General features: G+C 41.3%; 1 protein-coding gene across 8 annotated transcripts in view; it reads right to left on the bottom strand.

The window, feature by feature from the left end:
* Window positions 1-21079, bottom strand: part of WDR17 (WD repeat domain 17) — a 93341-nt gene that overhangs the window by 59421 nt on the left and 12841 nt on the right. For 6 of the 8 annotated variants that reach the window (XM_066380104.1, XM_066380103.1, XM_066380105.1 and 3 more), the window contains exons 2-5: window positions 19082-19202; window positions 11913-12041; window positions 9775-9958; window positions 4871-5101 (exon numbers count right to left, since the gene is read on the bottom strand). In XM_066380104.1, coding sequence (XP_066236201.1) covers window positions 4871-5101; window positions 9775-9958; window positions 11913-12041; window positions 19082-19147 — 610 coding nt within the window. In that variant the 5' untranslated portion in view covers window positions 19148-19202. The remainder of the gene's footprint in view (window positions 1-4870; window positions 5102-9774; window positions 9959-11912; window positions 12042-19081; window positions 19203-21079) is intronic. The other 2 variants (XM_066380107.1, XM_066380108.1) reach the window with 1 other exon arrangement.

Here is a 21079-nt window from a genome sequence, read left to right as displayed (position 1 = left end):
CCACCGCAACACAGAGCATGGAAAAATGTGCGGCGTGAGTGTTTTAACTTCTAAACCCTGTTGCCTCAACACCCCACCCCCACAGAATGGTAACAAGCTGTCGTCACTGTTTCTTTCTATCTGGTATCAACATCTTTATTATAAGGAATAGAAATATAAATCTGTAAAATTTAAAGCCAATCACAAGAATAACAGCTGATAATACTGTATTAATTTATGTGATTTTGCTGGGATGTATGTTCTATTTTAATATAGCATCCAGTGCTGTCAGATAAAGACGGAAGCCGAGAATAAGGTGGTAAGATGAGGCTGACGGCTCCCGTGTGAAAAACAAACCCTGGGCCGGGAAACGGGGGCTGGAAACACAGGAACGAGGGTGGTGCGTAACCCAGAGCGGCGGGAAGTTCGATTCTGAGATGTGCTGGGTAAGCAAAGAGAAAAGAAACCACGAAAGGTTGCACAATAGGATAAAAATCAAACAAAATGACAAAAAAAATATATACTTAGGAGAAGCACAACTTTTCCTAGAACTGGGACCAGCAATAAACGTCTCCTACGTGTTTTCAAAAGGGGACACAGTATTCCACAGGGACCGTGTCAACAGCAACATTTCTACCACTAAACAATGCGAATTTGATTAATGTGTACCCCAGGGATAATACAAAAGTCAGTTCAAACAAAATATTTCTATTATGAAGGTAAAAATTCTCTGATGGTCTGGCTTTGTCCAAGAATATAACTGGAACTAGTTAAAACAGTTTTCGAACATTTCTGGCTCCAGCACTCTATTCACATGGAAGTGTTTACATGAAAAGTCAGAAGTCGGTACATAATACAGAACAAAGCGGTGCTTTGCCGACTGACTCAGGCAGAAGGCAGAGAGCCACTCAGTACACACTCAGATACACAAACATACTAATAAGCACAGTTTTAAAATCACTGACTTAAAATAATGGGTGCACTGCATTATTGTGGGCAGTTCTCTGTGAATATTTCTTTTTTCTCCTTCCAAAGGAGATAAAACTGGACAACAGAGGCCCGAGGTCAGAGTCACCTGCAGCACCTGCAGGGCAGAACCTCCGTCTTGTTTAATGGATACTGGACCGCTGAGGTGCCTGAGGTCACAGTCACCTGCACACAAGGTCACAGTCACCTGCACGCACCTGCAGGGCAGAACCTCCGTCTTGTTTAATGGAGACTGGGCCGCTGAGGTGCCCGAGGTCACAGTCACCTGCACGCACCTGCAGGGCAGAACCTCTGTCTTGTTTAATGGAGACTGGGCTGCTGAGATGCCCCAGGTCACAGTCACCTGCACACAAGGTCACAGTCACCTGCACGCACCTGCAGGGCAGAACCTCCGTCTTGTTTAATGGAGACTGGGCCGCTGAGGTGCGGACACCTCAGGAGCAAGGTGGGCGTGATGCCCCGGGCAAAGGGAAACCTAACACCACCAGTTTCCATCCTAACCGGCTCCAAGTGTCACTCACATCAGAATGTCTTGTCAGAGTCAACACGGAGCATTTTCCAGATCGTGGCTATTGTAAATACGCTGTAATGAACATAGGGGCATATATAATATATTCTTTCAAGTTAGCGTTTCTGGGTTCTTAGGATATGTTCCCAGAGTGGGATCGCTGGGTCATAAGGCAGTTCCACTCTGAATTTTTGAGGTGACTCCACACTGCTTCCCACAGTGGCTGCACCAGTCTGCATGCCCATCAACAGTGACAAGGGTTCCCTTTCCTCTTTTCTCCACAGATCTCACCAATGTGGCTGTTTGTTGACTTATTGATGGCAGCCATTCTGACTGGTGTGAGGTGATATCTCACTGTGGTTTTAATTTGCATTTCTCTGATGATTAGTGATATTAAACATCTTTTCCTATGTCTATTAGCCATCCGTATGCCCTCTTTAGAAAAGTGTTTAGTCAGCTCCATTGCCCATTTTTAAATTGGATTATTTTTTTGTGGTATTGAATTTTTATAAGTTCCTTATTAATTTTGGATATTACCCCTTATTAGATGTGTCAGGGAATAATTTTCTCCCATTCAGTGGGTTGTCTTTTTATTTTATTTTCAGAGACAGAGAGAGAGTCAGAGAGAAGGATAGATAGGGACAGACAGGAACGGAGAGAGATGAGAAACATCAATCATCAGTTTTTCGTTGCGACACCTTAGTTGTTCATTGATTGCTTTCTCATATGTGCCTTGACTGTGGACCTTCAGCTGACTGAGTAACCCCCTGCTCGAGCCATTGACCTTGGGTCCAAGCTGGTGAGCTTTTTTTTTTTTTTTTTGCTCAAGCCAGATGAGTCCACGATCAAGCTGGCGATCTCGGGGTCTCAAACCTGGGTCCTCTGCATTCCAGTCCAACACTCTATCCACTGCGCCACCACCTGGTCAGGCTGTCTTTTCATTTTGTAGATGGTTTCCTCTGCTGTGCAACTACTTTTTAGTTTGATGTAGTCCCATTTGCTTATTGTCTCTAGTTTCCCCTGCCTGAAAAAATATTGCTGTGAGAAATGTCTGAGATTTTACTGCCTATGTTTTCTTCTAGGATTTTTATAATTTCATGTCTAACATTTAAGTCTTTAATTCATTTTGAATTTATTCTTGTATGTGGTTTAGGAAGGTGGTTTTGTTTCATTTTATGCAGGTATTCATCCAATTTTCCAACATCATTTACTGAACAGACTATCTTTACCCCATTGTATGTTCTTGCCTCCTTTGCCCATCAGTAGATGAGTGGATAAAAAAGCTGTGGTGCATTTAAACAATGAATAAAAATAAAGGAGGCCTTGCCTGGTTGGCTCAGTGGTAGAGCGTTGGCCTGGCGTGCAGGAGTCCCAGGTTCGATTCCCGGCCAGGGCACACAGGAGAAGCGCCCATCTGCTTCTCCACCCCTCCCCCTCTCCTTCCTCTCTGTCTCTCTCTTCCCCTTCCACAGCCAAGGCTCCATTGAAGCAAAGTTGGCTCAGGCGCTGAGGATGGCTCCATGGCCTCTGCCTCAGGTGCTAGAATGCCTCTGGTTGCAGCAGAGCATCGCCCCCTGGTGGGCATGCCGGGTGGATCCCGGTTGGGCGCATGTGGGAGTCTGTCTGACTGCCTCCAGGTTTCCAACTCAGATAAAGAAATAAATAAATAAATAGTAAATAAATAAAAGAAAGGAAATCTTACCTTTTGTGACAGCATGGATGGATCTGCAGATTATTATGCTAAGTGAAATAAATCAGTCAGAGAAAGACAAGTACCATAGATTTTACTTACATGTGGAATCTAATGAACAAAATGAACTAACAAGCAAAACAGAAACAGACTTACAGATAGAGAGCAGGCTGACAGCTGTCAGGAGGGGGTTTGGGTGAGGGAGGGGGGGGAAGAGAGCCAGAAAGGACAAAGGAACTCATGAGCATGGACGACAGTGTCGTGATTGCAGGGGAGCAGGTGGAGGAGGGTGTGGAGGGTCACTGATGGCGACCTGACCTGGGGAGGTGATCACACAATAGGGTGTACAGACGAGGTCTCAGAGAACTGGGCACCTGAAGGAGGTGATCACACAATAGGGTGTACAGACGAGGTCTCAGAGAACTGGGCACCTGAAGGAGGTGATCACACAATATGGTGTACAGATGAGGTCTTAGAGAACTGGGCACCTGAAGGAGGTGATCACACAATATGGTGTACAGACAAGGTCTCAGAGAACTGGGCACCTGAAGGAGGTGATCACACAATATGGTGTACAGACGAGGTCTCAGAGAACTGGGCACCTGAAGGAGGTGATCACACAATATGGTGTACAGACGAGGTCTCAGAGAACTGGGCACCTGAAGGAGGTGATCACACAATATGGTGTACAGACGAGGTCTCAGAGAACTGGGCACCTGAAGGAGGTGATCACACAATATGGTGTACAGACGAGGTCTCAGAGAACTGGGCACCTGAAGGAGGTGATCACACAATAGGGTGTACAGACGAGGTCTCAGAGAACTGGGCACCTGAAGGAGGTGATCACACAATAGGGTGTACAGATGAGGTCTTAGAGAACTGGGCACCTGAAGGAGGTGATCACACAATATGGTGTACAGATGAGGTCTTAGAGAACTGGGCACCTGAAGGATGTGATCACACAATATGGTATACAGATGAGGTCTTAGAGAACTGGGCACCTGAAGGAGGTGATCACACAATAGGGTGTACAGATGAGGTCTTAGAGAACTGGGCACCTGAAGGAGGTGATCACACAATATGGTGTACAGACAAGGTCTTAGAGAACTGGGCACCCGAAACCTGTGTAATTATGTTAACTCATGTCACCCCATAAAATTTAATTTAAATAAAAAGTAGCATTTTCTTTATGACCCATTAGCTCCTGTACGCAAAAGGAAAATGCAGAGCCGGATAATACCTTTCGTAACAGCTTGTGCGTAAATTCTTAAAAACCTTATGGAATAAATGAGTTAGAGACATCTGTGTTGGGTTCTTATGGGTTGAACTGTTCCCCCCAAAAGATGTTGAAGTCCTAACCCGCAGTATCTGTGCATGCGACTTTGTTTGGAAGGAAGATATTTGCAGATGGCCATTTTCTTCGACAGTCTGCAGAAATAAAGAACTGACATAAAACAAAGTCAAACTGTGGGACAAAGGACTGACCGGGTTAAATCAAAGTTGAGCCTGCCCAGCCGAGTTAAATCATTCCAGTGCCCACAAACACACACTTCAGACAGTGCTCTGGAATCACAGCAATGCAGGGGAATGTTTGCACAGCTATCATTTTAAAACCAAAATTCTGTTACCTTCGGCTTTATGCTGTGTATATAAGAAATTATATATGCAAGAAAACGAAAATTGAAGAGCGCTAATAAAACCCTCACCTGGCTGGAAAATCGACAGGCTTCCATCCATGTGACCGAACACCACCTTGCCCTTCCTCTGGGAGTGCCACCGGAACACGCTGATGTCAGACAGGAAGCTGTGGGCGTCCCTGTGCGCGGCCACGCCGCTGCTGGGCCCCGAGACGGTCCAGACGAACAGCGGGCCCCTGGGGGACGCGAAGGCCACGGCGTCGTCCTCGCCCCAGCACCAGCTCAGCGCGGCCGGCGTCCCTGGGACAGACGCGGACGGACACGTAACGCACAGATCTGGCAGGAGGCCGCCCGGTGACCTAACATTTGCATTGCCAAGCTCAAACACAGGAGATGAAATATGCTCGTTATTAAAAAATAGTACTTTCTCTCTTGAGAAGTGGGTTTTTAAAGTGAAACTAGTGGGAACTAGATGTCTAGGGCCCTTCCATAGTGAAAGGAACCTCGCTGGGTTCACAAGTATAATCTGGTCAGACGCCTCATCTATTCAAAGACATGTACAGAGTTCTTTCTTTCAGAAAACTGTATGCATATAAAAGCAGTGAATTCTTACTGGGCTTTTGTGTATGAGACCTGCTCTAGGCATTCTATGTATACAAATTGGTATAAGGTACAATGCCTGCTTTAAAAGACCTTAAATAAAAAATAGCGGGGATAAGGATTAAATATACGAGAAGGTAAATGTTACTATATATAAAAAAATAAAATTAATACTGCAATCTATGTTTTAGCAACAGTTTAGATTCAAATCTTAGCTTTCCCTCAGAGGAACTAAACAAGTCACTTGACCTTTCTGAATCTCTGTTTCCTCATCCATAAAATAGACATACTAAAATTATCTGACCACTTACTTCACATGAATATTAAGAAGATAGAATTGTGTATGTAAAAGTCCCTTTTAAACTGTCAGACAGTATACAAAAGTTAATCGTTAATCACCCCACTGTTACTATAATCAAATAGATCCTAAACAAACAAGTATTATGGTAAATTTATGTCTCAAGACAAAGATTGTGACTCTTCCAGCAAGTCTTAATTGATTGCATCACTACCATCTAATTGAAGATGCATATGAGATCATTTGAAATTAGGGCTCCGGAATGTATTTTTAATAAGGTTCTCCAAACGGCTGGACATGCAGAAGCATTTGTGAACCATGGAGCCACTGTTCTGGAAAGGAAATGGGATTTGAATTATTTCCTGAAGGAGCAGTAGAGTTTAAATATGTGAGATGAACACTATTTTCCAGGAAGAGAAAATGATATAAACAAAGGCAGAGAGTCAAAAGTTATTTACTGACAGTAACAGCAATGTGTGTCAGTAATGCACCAAGGGGCAGAAACTGGAAACCCAACACCTAGTTCAGGCCTTGACTTATAATGGGAACGCCATAATTTTTACTGAATGAATGAATGAATGAATGAAAATATAAATTAAAAAGTATAGAAAAGCTGATGTGGTTTTAGGAGATATATATTAACAGAAGTAGAATTTCCCCACTAAGGGATAAGATACTCTGTATGGCTCATACCACCATAGCACCCTTGAAGAAACCATTAGAATGGTGGCTCTCTGAACGCATATCTTAAGAAAGGCAGCAAGGAAGAGAAGGGACCAGAAACAACACCATAGCATTACAGAAGCCAACACTGCTACAACGGTGTATTATATGCAAGCACTTGTAAGAGTTCCATAAATAGCAACTCACTTAAGTCTCCTAATAAGATTCTGAGATAAGTAGGCTGTGAAACTATCCACTGTTAACGATTTTTGTTTTCTGAAAGCATATTGTGACATTTTTCAAGTTCATGACAAATTTAACATTTTATATTTAACAAATTAATACTCATTTTCCTTTAAATTAATATTTTGATTTGGAAAAATAATGATGAATTAAAAAATACAGTTTCAGGTTCAAGTTCAACTGCTGGATGTGGAAATTCTAATATTGATTAAAAAATTGACATGCAGCCTGACAAGGCAGTGGCCCAGTGGATAGAGCATTTATCTGGGATGTGGAGGACCCAGGTTGGAGACCCTGAAGACACCGGCTTGAGCAGGGGCTCATCTGGCTTGAGCAGGGGCTCACCAGCTTGAGCGTGGGATCATAGACAGGACTCCAAGGTCGCTGGCTTGAGCAAGGGGTCACTCGGTCTGCTGTAGCCCCCCCCCCCCCCCACCCCCCCCCCCCCCCCCCCCCCCCCCCGTCAAGGTACATATGAGAAAGTAATCAAATGAACAACTAAGGAGACTAAGGAGAAGAATTGATGCTTCTCATCTCTCTCCCTTCCTGCCTATCTGTCCCTATCTGTAAGCCCTCTCTCTGTCTCTGTCTCACACACACACACACACACACACACACACACACACACAAAATTTATATGCAAACTTTTACTTTGCTTAAGCTGGATTCTGGGAAGAAAAAAAAGGTCTAAGACATTTGAACAGGATTATTTAAAATGAAAATGACTAGAAATATTCATATCTTTTTTTTTTTCAGTTTAAACTCTTCAAATTAGGACTACATTTAGCATAAGTGTCTGAAATATTTTACAAATGTTAACAAAGAGTCTTACTTATTTGCACATTCAGTGGAAGCTATGGTACACACAGCTGATGAATGAAAATGGTGGAAGTCATGGTGGAAGATCACCATGACTAGATGTGACGCATATGATGTCTGATGAGAAAGCAGTGGATAAACTAGGTCATAATACAATGTTACGTTGTCTAATCTGTACTTTCATATGTTCGGGTAACACGTTATTATGCAGTTCTAGTCTCGTGTAGATTTTGTGTGACAATTTTATCAGAACAACAACACTGTGTAACATTTTTAGTTAATGTCACATAACATAGAAAAAGACTTTTAAGGAGTGTTTATTGTGTTATTTAAAACTAATTTCACAAAAAGCTAGATTTAAAGTATTGGGAAAATACATTGCTTACTGATATAAAGAATACTGGAAAATCTTGTAGGATTGTGGTTGGTACATAAACACATATGACCAGAGGGCATGGGGAACCCTGACTGAGGCTGTCGATTGCTTTTATACATTACAAAGCTTGTACCAAAAGTAATTGGGCTTTTTCTTACTGATGTATTGAAAACCTTAAGGAAAACTGTTACTTATATTAATGGAAGCTCACTGAATAATTTTCTTTTAAAAACATTTTGCTCATAGATTGCAGCAAATAACTGATACTGACATTCACTGGTTATGGCAAGTAAAAATAGTAAGTAGGATGTATGAAACTGGGAATGCGATTTACATTTTTCTAGTTGAAAAAATAACCTTGTTTTGGCAAATATTTTTAAGATGAAATTTATCTAACAAAATTGGTATATTTTACTTGTATTTTCAACACTCTCAATGACCTAAATTTGAAAAGACAAGAAAAAAGCAATAAACTAAATATGTTGAACATATCCAAAGGTTCCAAAAGGTGTTAGTATTTTAGAAGCAAGATTTAACTCTCACTGCCTATGAATTCACAACATTGTTACTACATACTAAAAAGAATATTATAAAGAAACTTTTAACAAAAGAAAGTTAGTGAGATTGTCAATTTTCTACCTTAAAGTTATAATCAATGTTTTGTAAGAAAAGAGTTGAAAATGGAAAATATATCTATCAGTAGTTTTCAAAACCATAATCCACAACTGACCTACATGTGCTGCTCAGAAAGAGTGAACTACTGTGATATTTAATACAGAGACATCATTTACTGACGTCGTCATTACTATGGAGTATGATTCTAGGTAGAAAGAGTGAATTACTGTGATATTTAATACAGAAACATCGTTACTGACGTTGTCATTACTATGGAGTATGATTCTAGGTAGAAAGAGTGAATTACTGTGATATTTAATACAGAAACATTGTTTACTGACATTGTCATCATTATAGAGTATGATTCTAGGTAGAAAGAGTGAACTACTGTGATATTTAATACAGAAACATCATTTACTGACGTCGTCATTATTATAGAGTATGATTCTGGGTAGGAAGAGGGAATTACTGTGATATTTAATACAGAAACATCGTTTACTGACTTTGTCATCATTATGGAGTATGATTCTGAGTAGAAAGAGTGAATTACTGCGATATTTAATACAGAAACATTGTTTACTGACTTCGTCATCATTATGGAGTATGATTCTGGGTAGGAAGAGGGAATTGCTGTGATATTTAATACAGAAACATCATTTACTGACGTCGTCATTATTATAGAGTATGATTCTGGGTAGGAAGAGGGAATTATTGTGATATTTAGTACAGAAACATTGTTTACTGACATTGTCATTATTATGGAGTATGATTCTGGGTAGAAAGAGTGAATTGCTGTGATATTTAATACAGAAACATTGTTTACTGACATCGTCATTATTATGGAGTATGATTCTGAGTAGAAAGAGTGTAGTGATATTATTCAAATCCCTGAGACCCACGGGTGTGAACTGGGACTTTCTACCTTGACCTAAAAAAAATAAGGGAAAGAAACCACCTCATCAGGGCACTAAAGGCACATACAATATTGTGCTTGTGTGTCTCAGATTGGAACACAGGAATGAATAAGCACGGCTAATGGTCTCATTAAGAAAATCCTATCTATTATTTTTACATGTACTATTTTGAAAATTTTTGTGTTATATTTAAATATGAACAAAATTATTTGGTATTTACTATGTTTTAATTGATCAGTGTTCTAAATATAATTATTTCATGAAATTTTGTTTCAGTTTCACACACATGCACACACACAATAATGAGTCACGATGTGAACTGTATTTCTCACACAGATTGCCATAAAAGGGTTTGACTACTTTAAAACCTGAGCTAATTAAATAATTTTGTTTACTGAAATAAAAATATGTCATTCAATAAAATAAATTCCAGTTGCAAATATACCTTTTGTGTTGTTGAGTTTAGCGAGGACTTTTTGTTCTGCAACATTCCACACGATCACTAAATTATCGGTACTGCCGCTCGCAAAGAGGTCAGGGTTGTGTGGGCACCAAGAGATAGCTGTGATTGCCTTTTTATGTTCAGACATGATTGCGTGGAGCTTAAACTCATTATCACGGTGATCCAACTGAAACAAATACACAAATAAAACATGTCAGTGCTTCTCTTCAGATCATACACCTTCCGTTAACCACGTCACTTTTAAAAGCCACCTACATGAAAATTAGCACACCTAACCACAAAATAAGAACACGTTCCAGCCTTGGTCTATTTTCAGTATATTCCGACAGCTAAAAGAAACTATTTTTGAGAAAGTAAGAGAGAACTGAAATTAAACATACCACTTTTAAAAACAAGTAAAAAAAATGCTATGTACATTTAAATATACATACTAATTCAGAATTACTTTTATGTTTTCTATAACTAAATCTATTTATGAGGGAAACACCTTTGGTCCGAAATATTTTTCCCCAAAATTTTCACTTATGTTTGAATAAAAAATACTTATGTTAAATAAACCAACTGGTCATTATTACACTATTAAGATGTCCAAAGTCTGCAGAGCAATGGACCCATTTTATGTTACTGCATTTTGGATGAGACATTATATTGTGTCCTTAGATATAAATGGACAGAAAGAATTGCCAGTACCTAATTTTTCCTATTTCTTTTGTAAATGTGCCATTCATTTGTGAATCAATGAATCTTTTGATCATTTTTAACATATTTGGGATTACATGTCATTTTGTTGTACCTTGTTTTCCCTCACATGATGTTTTCTCAAATGGCAAAATTTTCTTCTTTTTCATGGCCAAATAATCTATTGTATACCTATACCACATTTTCTTTATTCAGTCACCCATCAGTGAACACTGGTTGCTTTCAAGTCTTGGTGATTGTAAATAATGCCTCAGTGAACAAGGGGGGGGGGCAGATATCTTTTCAAGTTAGCATTTCTGTTTCCTTTGGATAAATAGCCAGCAGTAGAATTGCTGAATCATATGCTAGAGCTGAGATTTGAAAATGTTCTCTTGACAGGAAATGCAGGCAAATGGAAAAATTTATGTAAGCACAGGCAAGATATAAAAGAGTATGAGATGTTTTGGAAAATACAATTATCTTGGTATGTCTGAAGCTCAAGGTAAGAGAGAGACAAAAACAAGAAGACTGCAAAAGAATGTCATATCATGAAGTTTGGATGTTGATATTAGGGAAGGAGGGATAATTGAAGATTTAAAGTTTTAGATTTGCATTGCAGACGATTGATTGAACTTGGGTTTAATTTAGAGGGAGTCAAAGTAGAGGCAAAGAGAACATAAGGGGACTATTAAAATAGCTTAATTAAGAAGGATATAAAGATGATAAGAAAAGATACAAAATACTGGAATCACTCTTGGTTACCTGGGTGTAGGATGTAAGAGGAATCAAAGAGAACTCTCATATTTGGGGTTTAGATGAATTGGTCCACTGGTGACACCGAATATAGACTCCAGGTTTTAGGAGAAAGACCAGACGTGCACCTAAGATGCTTACGGCACCTCTCCATGGAGAAATGCCCAAGGCCGTGGGCTCTAGAGATCCAGAGCTCATTAAGAGATGGGACAGAGCGAGGGCATCAAGACTATCTCAAAATATATCGATACTATCTCTAACGCACTACCCACATTCTTCAACTAGGACAATTTTCTCAAGCCAAATGTTGTCACTGAGAAATGTTTGAAACAAATGAATAAATGAGTCCATTTACTCATATGGAAATGTAGTTCAGAAGAATTAACTGCTACTTGCTCATCATTCGTAAATGGGACTTTTTAATTCTTGAAGAAATTCTCTTTGGTGGAAAGCACATAAAGGATTAGGAAATCAATGAAGATTCTGCTAATAATTTAATACCATTATATAAGCATTTTCTAAAAGCTCGACTTGTAAAACTAATTTATAAATAGCTACAAAATATAAAATATATATCAATAAAATTACAGCATTAAGCTTTTCACGTGACTGGTATCTAAAACTAACTACTAGTCAAACACTCACTTTGCCTGGTAAGAGGGAAGCCCCGGAGGCGGCAGCCGGCTTACCTGGTACACGTAGACGGCCAGGGTGGCGCAGTAGGCGAACCGGTCTCCGCAGGCGGCGCACACGTCTCTGCCCCACGGCTGGCAGCCGGCGGCCAGCAGGCCCACTTGCCTTACCTGCGACATGTTGGCCTTGAAACACAAATGTGGAGGAGCGTCAGTGATTCGCATCATGAAATAAACTTCCGCTTCATTGTTCTATCTCTCTTCCTCAATGCTTATCTTTATGCCCTGAACATTTTTCTTTTATTACCCATGATCTCAATTTATACTTTCAGAGAATAGAAGTTGAAATCTGCAAATGTCCGTAGACACGAAGGCAGGCAAGCAGTTGACTAAATCAGGGAAGCAAGCGATTGTGAAATGCCCGCCGCCCGCTGACACTGGGCCAGGGGCTGGGCGCGGGGTTAGGGCGCTGAGCCCTGAGTGACGGGGACCCGGGGACAGAGTCAGTGCCCGTCCTATCTGAAGGGCCCTGCTGCCCCTGCAGAAGGCCATGCGGGGCCGCCACGTGGACGGAGCCTCCCAGACAAACACACACGTGCAGGTTTTCATGTAAAATAAAAACACCTTTTGATGTAAAATGTACCAATTTTTAAATGTTGGCAACTCACTCAAGACAGCAAATTCAAATATAAAACACTGAGCCAATCTGGGGAGGAGCACAACGTTTACCATAGAACGACCTCGTTTTTACACGATTCTCTAGTCTCACAATCACTACTTGCGTGACACAAGGGAGGTCCAGGGGCTGGAGGGTGACACTGCTCATCGTGAAGCGTGGGTGGGAGGGAGCTGGACACGAGAGAAGGGGGTGCCCGCGGCAGCGCAGAGGAGGCTGGGAGCCCAGCCCGGGGGATGCGGGCAGCTGGGACCACACCCCTCACCCTGCAGTCCGCACGGAACCCACTTCTGACTGGTGTCAGCATGGTGTATCGTTCTCCATCCCTTTAGTCTTTTTTGCAGGGGGATATTAACATTTTTAATTTTTAATTGAATTTATTGGGTGACATTGGTTCATAAAATTATTTAGGTTTCAGGGGCACAGTTCTATATCATCTGTTTGTAATCTGTGCTCCCGCCCCAGGTCAAGTCTCCTTCCATCTCCATTGCTCCCCCTTAGCCATCCGACCCTCTTACCTCCTTTCCCTCCGGTGTGCCCGTGCTGTGGTCTGTGTCTATGGATTGATTGATTGATTGATTGATTTGTCTAATCCCTTCATCTTTTTCTATATGTGTCTTTAAAGTGAATGTGTTTCTTGTAGACAACATGTATTTGACTCTTGTTTTTGATCCACTCTGACAATCTCTGCTTTCAGTGGGCACATTTAGACCATGGACATCGGGGCCATTACTGGCACAGTTGTTTGTCACTGTTTCAATTGTTGCCTGCTTCTTTGCTCCCGTTTCTGTCTTCCCCACTTTTTCTTCCTTTTGTGGTTTCAATGAAGCACTTTATAGGATTCATCTTTTTCTGAGCATATCAATTATATCCCATAGAGTGGGTGTCCCAGACTTGGCTAATACATTCACAACCGGTCCAAGTCAACTTTCAAACAACACTGTCCGCTTCTCAGGGAGAGTCAGTTCCCTGTAATAACAAAATACCCCAGTCCTGCTTCCCTTTCCTATGTCCTCATTCCATTCACTTACACAGTGTGTGTCTGTGTGTGTGTGTGTGTGTGTGTGTGTGTGTACACAGAAAAACACATAACCAAATACACTGTACATTGATTAAATACATTTGTTGGATAATTAAGAACGAAGGTTTTAATTTTCACCATCACTCCCTCATTCTCTGATAGTCCTCCTTTGTTTATACAGATCTGAGTTCCTGACCTGTATCATTTTCCTTCTCTCTAGAGAACTCACAACATTTCTCTTGCAAGGCAGGTTGCAAACAAATTGCCAAATTTTTGTTTGTCTGAGAAAACCTGTTTCTCCACTTTCTAAGGAGAATTCTGCAGGGAACAAATATCCCTAGGTTGGTGTTTTATTTCACTCCACATTTCACATAGTTCATTCTGCTCTCTTCTTGTCTATGTGGCTTCTGAGAAGTCGAATGTAATTCTTACCCTTTCTCCTCTATTGATAGAGTGTTTTTTCCTTTGGCTTCTTTCAGGATTTTGTCTTTGCCTTTAATTGTCTGCAGTGTAAGTACGATTTGCCTAGGAAGGTGGAGTTTCTTCAGCATTTACCCACTTGGTGTTCTCCAACCTTTCTGGCCCTCCTGATTGGTGTCACCATTAATTTGGGGAAATGCTATTATCATTGCTTCTTTCCTTTCTTCCTTCTTCTTCAAGTATCAATATTTCTATTACGTGAACGCTTGCTAAGCCTTTTTACAGATGTATCACAGTTCTTGGATATTGTTATTTTTCTCGTTTTTTTTCTTTGCTTTTAGTTTGGAAGTTTCTACAGTCATATTTTCAAGCTCAGAGATTCTTCCTCAGCCAAGTCCAGGCTACTAATGAGCTCCCCTGAAAGCAGTCTTCGTTTATGTTGCAGGTTTCTGGTCTTTAGCATAACTTTCTTATTCTTTCTTAGAATTTCCATATCCTTGCTTACATTATCCATCTGTTCTTGCATGTTGTCTGCTAATCATAGTTTTTAAGAACCTTGCTCTGATAATCGCAACATTCCTGCCCTGTCTGACTCTGGTTTTGATGCTTGTTTAGTCTCTCCAAGCTGTGTCGTGTGTCTGTGTGTTAGCCGGGTAACTTTCTGTTGAAAGGAGACGTGCGTGGGTAAACAGGCTGGAGTCCTGCGTGGGTAAACAGGCTGGAGTCCTGCGCTGGCAGGGCGCAGCGGGAGAGGAAGCGTTCTCAGTGCTGTGCCTAGGGCTCTGTCCTCCAGTGAGTCTGTGCCTGTGTGTTAGCCGGTGGCTTTCTGTTGAAAGGAGACGTGCGTGGGTAAACAGGCTGGAGTCCTGCGCTGGCAGGGTGCGGGGGAGAGGAAGCGTTCTCAGTGCTGTGCCTAGGGCTCTGTCCTCCAGTGAGTCTGTGTCTGTGTGTTAGCCCGGGGACTTTCTGTTGAAAGGAGACATGCGTGGGTAAACAGGCTGGAGTCCTGCGCTGGCAGGGCGCAGTGGGAGAGGAAGCGTTCTCAGTGCTCTGCCTAGGGCTCTGTCCTCCAGTGAGTCTGTGCCTGTGTGTTAGCCCGGGGACTTTCCGTTGAAAGGAGACATGCGTGGGTAAACAGGCTGGAGTCCTGCGCTGGCAGGGCGCAGCGGGAGAGGAGTATTCTCAGTGCTGGGCCTAGGGCTCTGTCCTCCAGTGAGTCTGTGCCTGTGGGCTGTGAATCTCACCAGTGATTCCAGCAGCAGCATGGGGCCTCCCGGAGCTGTGAACTGTCAGGCTTGCTCCTCTGCTCCGACCGGCAGAGGACTCACCCGGTGCTCCTCTGCTCGGGCATGCTGGGATTCCCTGCATCTGCCTGTCTGGCTCTCTACCTTTAAGGGCAGCAGGGGGCCTTGTGACCTCACCTCTCTCATGGATCTAAGAAGAATTGTTTATTTTTCGGTTCATTCAGTTTCTTACTATTTTAGGCTAGTGAGAAGACTTCTAAGCTCCTTACATGCCCAATTAGAAACTAGAAGTCCCCTTGCTAACTGTTTTATTTATTAAAAACAAACAAATTACTTTGAAATCCATGCCAATATATTTTTTATATTAACTCTCAGTATATCCTGATTTACTACCTTTATTTTTCATATTTGCGTAATGTGAACATTTTGATTTTGTCATATCATGTGGTATGCCTTTTAAATCTTACAGTGCAACAACATAAATCCTTTTTAAATTCAGAGTCGAATAACTTGTCCAAACTAGCCATTAAAATAATAAATAGGACAAAAAACGGCATTTTATTACAGAAATCTAACATTTTTAATTAATATTTAAAAATCATCCATTATTAAATATGAATACTATTACACATATAAACATGAATTATGTATTTAATCTGGTAGTACAGGTATTTGAAACATCTAGATTACTTTTCAAACGTATTAAAACCTGTATGTATGTATATACTATGTGGCCTGGACTAAGTGATCTCTCGAGTGGCGGAGAAGACCATGAGAAATGTCCAGGAGCTGTTGTTATCCTTGTAGTCAGCACAGATTGCTCCACAAGTAATGATCCTACATTACTGAAAGTATTGATAGAAAATGTTTGACTGAGGTCCATTTCAAAATATATATTTATTTATATTAAACATTCATACTATAAAATGTCACATATGTAGGTAAGTAAATAGACTTTTACTTAGGTGACAGGTAATTATGTATTTCAGATCATTATTGTATGTCTTTTTTTTTTAAGTGAGGGAAGGGCAGCTAGTGAGGCAAACTCCCACATGTGCCCCAACTGGGATCCATGTAGCAACCCCATCTAGGGCTGATGCTTGAGTACTGAGCTATTTTTAGCACCTGAGGCTAATGTGCTCAGATCAACTGTGCTATGCTCAGTACCCAGGGCCAATGCTAATACTAATTGAGCCACTAGCTATAGGACAGGAAGAGGGAGAGAAGGGGAAGGGAGGGAGAAGTAGATGTCACTTCTCCTGTGTGCCCTGACCAGAAATCGAACCCAAGATATCCATATGCTGGACCGACACTCTATCTACTGAGCCACCAGCTGGGGCCTATATGTACTTTTCTAACCTTACTTTATGTTTAATTTTTCATGTGAACAACTTAAAAATTTTCATGTCCATTTTAAAGATTTGTTGCTTCAGAGTGTATCTATTTTTTGACCAGAAACAACATATATATTTTAAGGATGAAATACTAGACCATGAAGTTCACTGAATAATGCAGATTTACAAAAGATTCAGGAAGAAAGGCTGAGCATCCGGTCACCCCACATGTAACCAACAGTGTCAGTAGCATGACAACTAGAGCCCTTACAGAAATTTCTTTTAGCTTAAATACACAGTTTTGTTTCAAACACACACACACAATTACAGTGAAGATGCTTTGCTTGATGTGCATGTTTTCATTAGATTATTTGAAAGTGTAACAGTATTATGATATGGAATGATCACAATAAAATTTAAATTATAGTTGTATAAACATGGCCATTATTTAGAATAGACTTTTTTCTTCATCTAAATCTGTATAAGAGCTGATCAAAACTTGACCAGAAGAAGCTCAAACTCATGAAGAAAATATGGTAATTTGAAGATAAACAATGTCTAGAGTAGCTATTATTATAACGTGATTCAGAACCAGTAAATTCGTTCGTAAAGGTCAATAGTATTAATAAAGGGCAGATTGGAGTTATGGTCAAGGGAAGGATTTTGAACCCTCATAATTTCCATGAGCTGCCCCAAAGTCACTGTAGAGGAACACAGAATTTTGGTAAGAAAGCGTCAGTCACACCTTCCCCTAAATTGGACCATCATCCCCATCCCCATACAGGACTGTATGGACTGTACTTCACACAAAGCCTCCTGCTTCGGCGTCAGAAAGGCACTTACTGCATTTAAAATGTGCACACGTGACACAAAGGGTGTGGCACCGCAGTGTGAGTGTGTGAGAGGGTGAGTGCGTGTGTGCGTGGTGGGATGCAGAGCTGCTATTCAACCCACAAGCTGGGACACTTCATCGTCGTGGGGTAGAATGGGCTTCAGGATGGACAGCCACCCACTAACTCCCACCTCCTTCCTGCCGATGCTTCAGGATTTGCGAAATGAGGGGTTTTCTCCAGAGCTAGACTTTCACTGGCTCCAGGGCTGTTCACCAGCTTGATTCACAGATGGAGGGAAAAGAAATCCCAGAAAGAGGTGAGAGGCTTTAAACCGCTGAGGATTTACAATGCGAGCGACCACTGAGAACTGGGTCCTAGGAAACTGTCCTGGATTAACGTGATTAGAACTGGAGCCTGGTGAAGGAAGGAGGGATAAATTCAGCAGCGCCTGTCTGAAGCAGCCCACGCAGGCCCTCAAACAATGAGAAAAAGCGACTGAACACCAGAGGAAGACAATCTGACTCTTTTGTTCCACTCATTAAAGAAAAGAAAAATCCACAAATTACCTTCATTTAAATTACTTAGAGTTTGCCCATTAAAAAGGTAGTAATAGTCAAAGAGAAATCATATATATTCTAAACTAAATCCATTTTGATAAGGTGCATTTTTAAATAGCAGTTTTGTACTTCTGTGATAATAGATCAGAACAGCTATTTCAATATACTATGCCACATTGCCATAGTAACACTGTAAATCCTAATTGACCAAAAATTTATCGAATGGAAAATGTTTGTGTTTTCTTTTAAAGTATTGTTATAATATATTGTATTATTATACACATCTATTTCATTAAATAATTTTCTTTATGTAAAATGACTTCATTGGGCCCTGGCTTCTTGGCTGACTGGTAGAGCACTGACTCGGCACACGGAAGTCCCGGGTTCGATTCCCAGTCAGGGTACACAGGAGAAGCTACCATCTGCTTCTTCCCCTCCCCCTTCTCTCTCTCTCTCTCTCTCTCTGTCTTCCCCTCCCCCAGCCATGGCTCTATTAATTCAAGCACATTGGCCAGGGCGCTCTGGATGGTTCCAAGGAGCCTCTGCCTCAAGTACTAAAAAGAGTTCAGTTGTGAGCATCCGCCCATCAGCTCTGGGCAGGGACTGCCGAGTGGATCCTGGTCGAGATGCATGCAGGAGTCTGCCTCACTATCTCTCCTCCGCTCACTTAAAAAATATTACTTCATTCAAATTAGTGGTATTTTTATACATTAATCTCATTAGACAGAATTTCAGTTTATGCAGGGCGGGGCAAAAATATATTACAGTTGTTTATATAAAAATAATACAATAATTACCAAATAATAACACAAGATAAGCTGTTTCACGTCCTTACAACTGTTTACCTACTTTTGCCCCACTTTGTATAAATATTTAAAGCCTAAAGTCAATCTGAAAATGCTATAAATGCATCTAAAACCAGGATAGAAAAAAAATACCTTTCCTTCAATGTATAATTATGAGTATCTGAATCCATTATCTTCGTACCTCTGCTTTTAAATCCATCAGATAGTACCTTTTTACCCTCAGAACTTCGCAACGCAAAAACGTCTGCAATATAAATGACACAGTACTGCAGCCACATGAGAAATAAGACAGAAGCAACACAGAAAACTGTAATTACAACATAAATGTAGCTTACTCTTTGCAGTCCTTCATACCAGTCATCTTGCTCAAACCAACTTGAAATGTAAGTCATCCAAGCCATAGACTCTCTCTACTTTAACCAAGGCAATGGGAAGCTCGGCCTCGCAAATCAGCACCTGAAGTAACAACAGCGTGTTTCAACCGAGCAGCTCTACCAAGTCTGCCTGGAAAAATGTTGTCCGGGACAAGGAGCTAGACTTCTACACACACATCAGCTGAAACAGTTTTAATAATCTACAAATAACAGTATCTGTAAAAAAAAAAAAAAAGCTAAACTAGAAAATGGAAGCATATATTCAACTAAGAAAAAATAAATAAAACAAAAATTATGTTATTGTGCAGTTCCAGAGAATGCTATATCAAATAGTTTACTCCATTTTCATTCTAAAACACATCTTAGATTTAACCTTTGCAAGGTAACAGGCGAATTTCTAGAAGTTACCACATTAGCAGTAAGGAATTCAGAAACACACACACATAACAACAGGAAGCAGTAAATTAGTTTCATTTCCAAACTTAGGAGTTTGACATACAGCTGGAAGAAAGCTTCTAGGTGACAAACTACAATGACAAGGGCAATCCGGTATTTCCATCTGCTTCCAGCTCAGCTCTCTGTGAACCTCAGTGCCTCCAAGTTCACGGTCAGCAGGTGACTGAACGGAGTGCTAATGCATTCAACAGGGATCCCAGTGGCACTGGACTTCATTGTAGTTTTACTCACTTCTAGAAGCTGTTTCCTAGCTGCTAAGTAAGAGATTTCTTAGAGTAGCAGGAGACTATCTGAACTTTGAAATATCCTCTCTAAAGTTTAGGTGAGTCACCCAGCATTAACAGGTTCCCAGCGATCGGTTCCTGGCAAAATTCATTAAACCCTATAACTCAGTGCAGAAAAAGGAAGGAAGGAAAGGAGGGAGGAAGGACAGGAAGAGGGAAGGAGGGAAGGAGAAAAAGAGAAAAGGAGGGAAAGAGAGGAGAGAAGGAGAGAAGGAGAGAAGGAGGGAAGGAGGGAAGGAGGGGGCAGAAAGAAAAAGAAAACAATCTGAGTAATTTGAATGTTTCATTTTTCATCCCCTAAACACAAGACAGCTTTTGTTCTGACATAGAAAGATACACTTAGGCCCTGGCCGGTTGGCTCAGCGGTAGAGCGTCGGCCTAGCGTGCGGAGGACCCGGGTTCGATTCCTGGCCAGGGCACACAGGAGAAGCGCCCATTTGCTTCTCCACCCCTCCGCTGCACTTTCCTCTCTGTCTCTCTCTTCCCCTCCCGCAGCCAAGGCTCCATTGGAGCAAAGATGGCCCGGGCACTGGGGATGGCTCTGTGGCCTCTGCCCCAGGCGCTAGAGTGGCTCTGGTCGCAATATGGCGACGCCCAGGATGGGCAGAGCATCGCCCCCTGGTGGGCAGAGCATCGCCCCATGATGGGTATGCCGGGTGGATCCCGGTCGGGCGCATGCGGGAGTCTGTCTGACTGTCTCTCCCCGTTTCCAGCTTCAGAAAAATGAAAAAAAAAAAAAAAAAAAAAAAAAGAAAGATACACTTAGATGACATACAAATATACCTGTAGCTGATTGAGAACAGCCTATGGTTACTCTAAAAACTTATCAAATGGAACATGGCACTGTTCCATAATTCTTCTTCCTTTCTCTCTAGAAACATTTTCAATCATATCTGCTTGAAGCCTTCCACAGGAAGTTCCAGGATGGATACAACCTCTTGCTTAATTTGTTTTCATCTTGGCGACTTCCCTGACACTGGACCACGCATTCTGTCCTGGCTATGAGCTCCCACAGAGCCCTTTATCCTGGCCGAATGCTCCAAAATGGAATCCTCTCATTGTCCCACCCTCTAAGACTTGCCCCCCCAACTAATTGTTGTCTCTTTTGTCTATTGTTTACCTTACTTTGAGCTACAATTCTATGTCCAGGTCCTGCATTAAGCTTTTTCACCCAGCCTTGAATTTCTCTCTAGCAGCTGCTCAGCAACTCTAACTACCA

The sequence above is a fragment of the Saccopteryx leptura genome, chromosome 4 (genome assembly GCF_036850995.1).
Source record: "Saccopteryx leptura isolate mSacLep1 chromosome 4, mSacLep1_pri_phased_curated, whole genome shotgun sequence".
NCBI classification, from domain to species: domain Eukaryota; kingdom Metazoa; phylum Chordata; class Mammalia; order Chiroptera; family Emballonuridae; genus Saccopteryx; species Saccopteryx leptura.
This window is presented reverse-complemented; position numbering and strand designations above follow the sequence as displayed.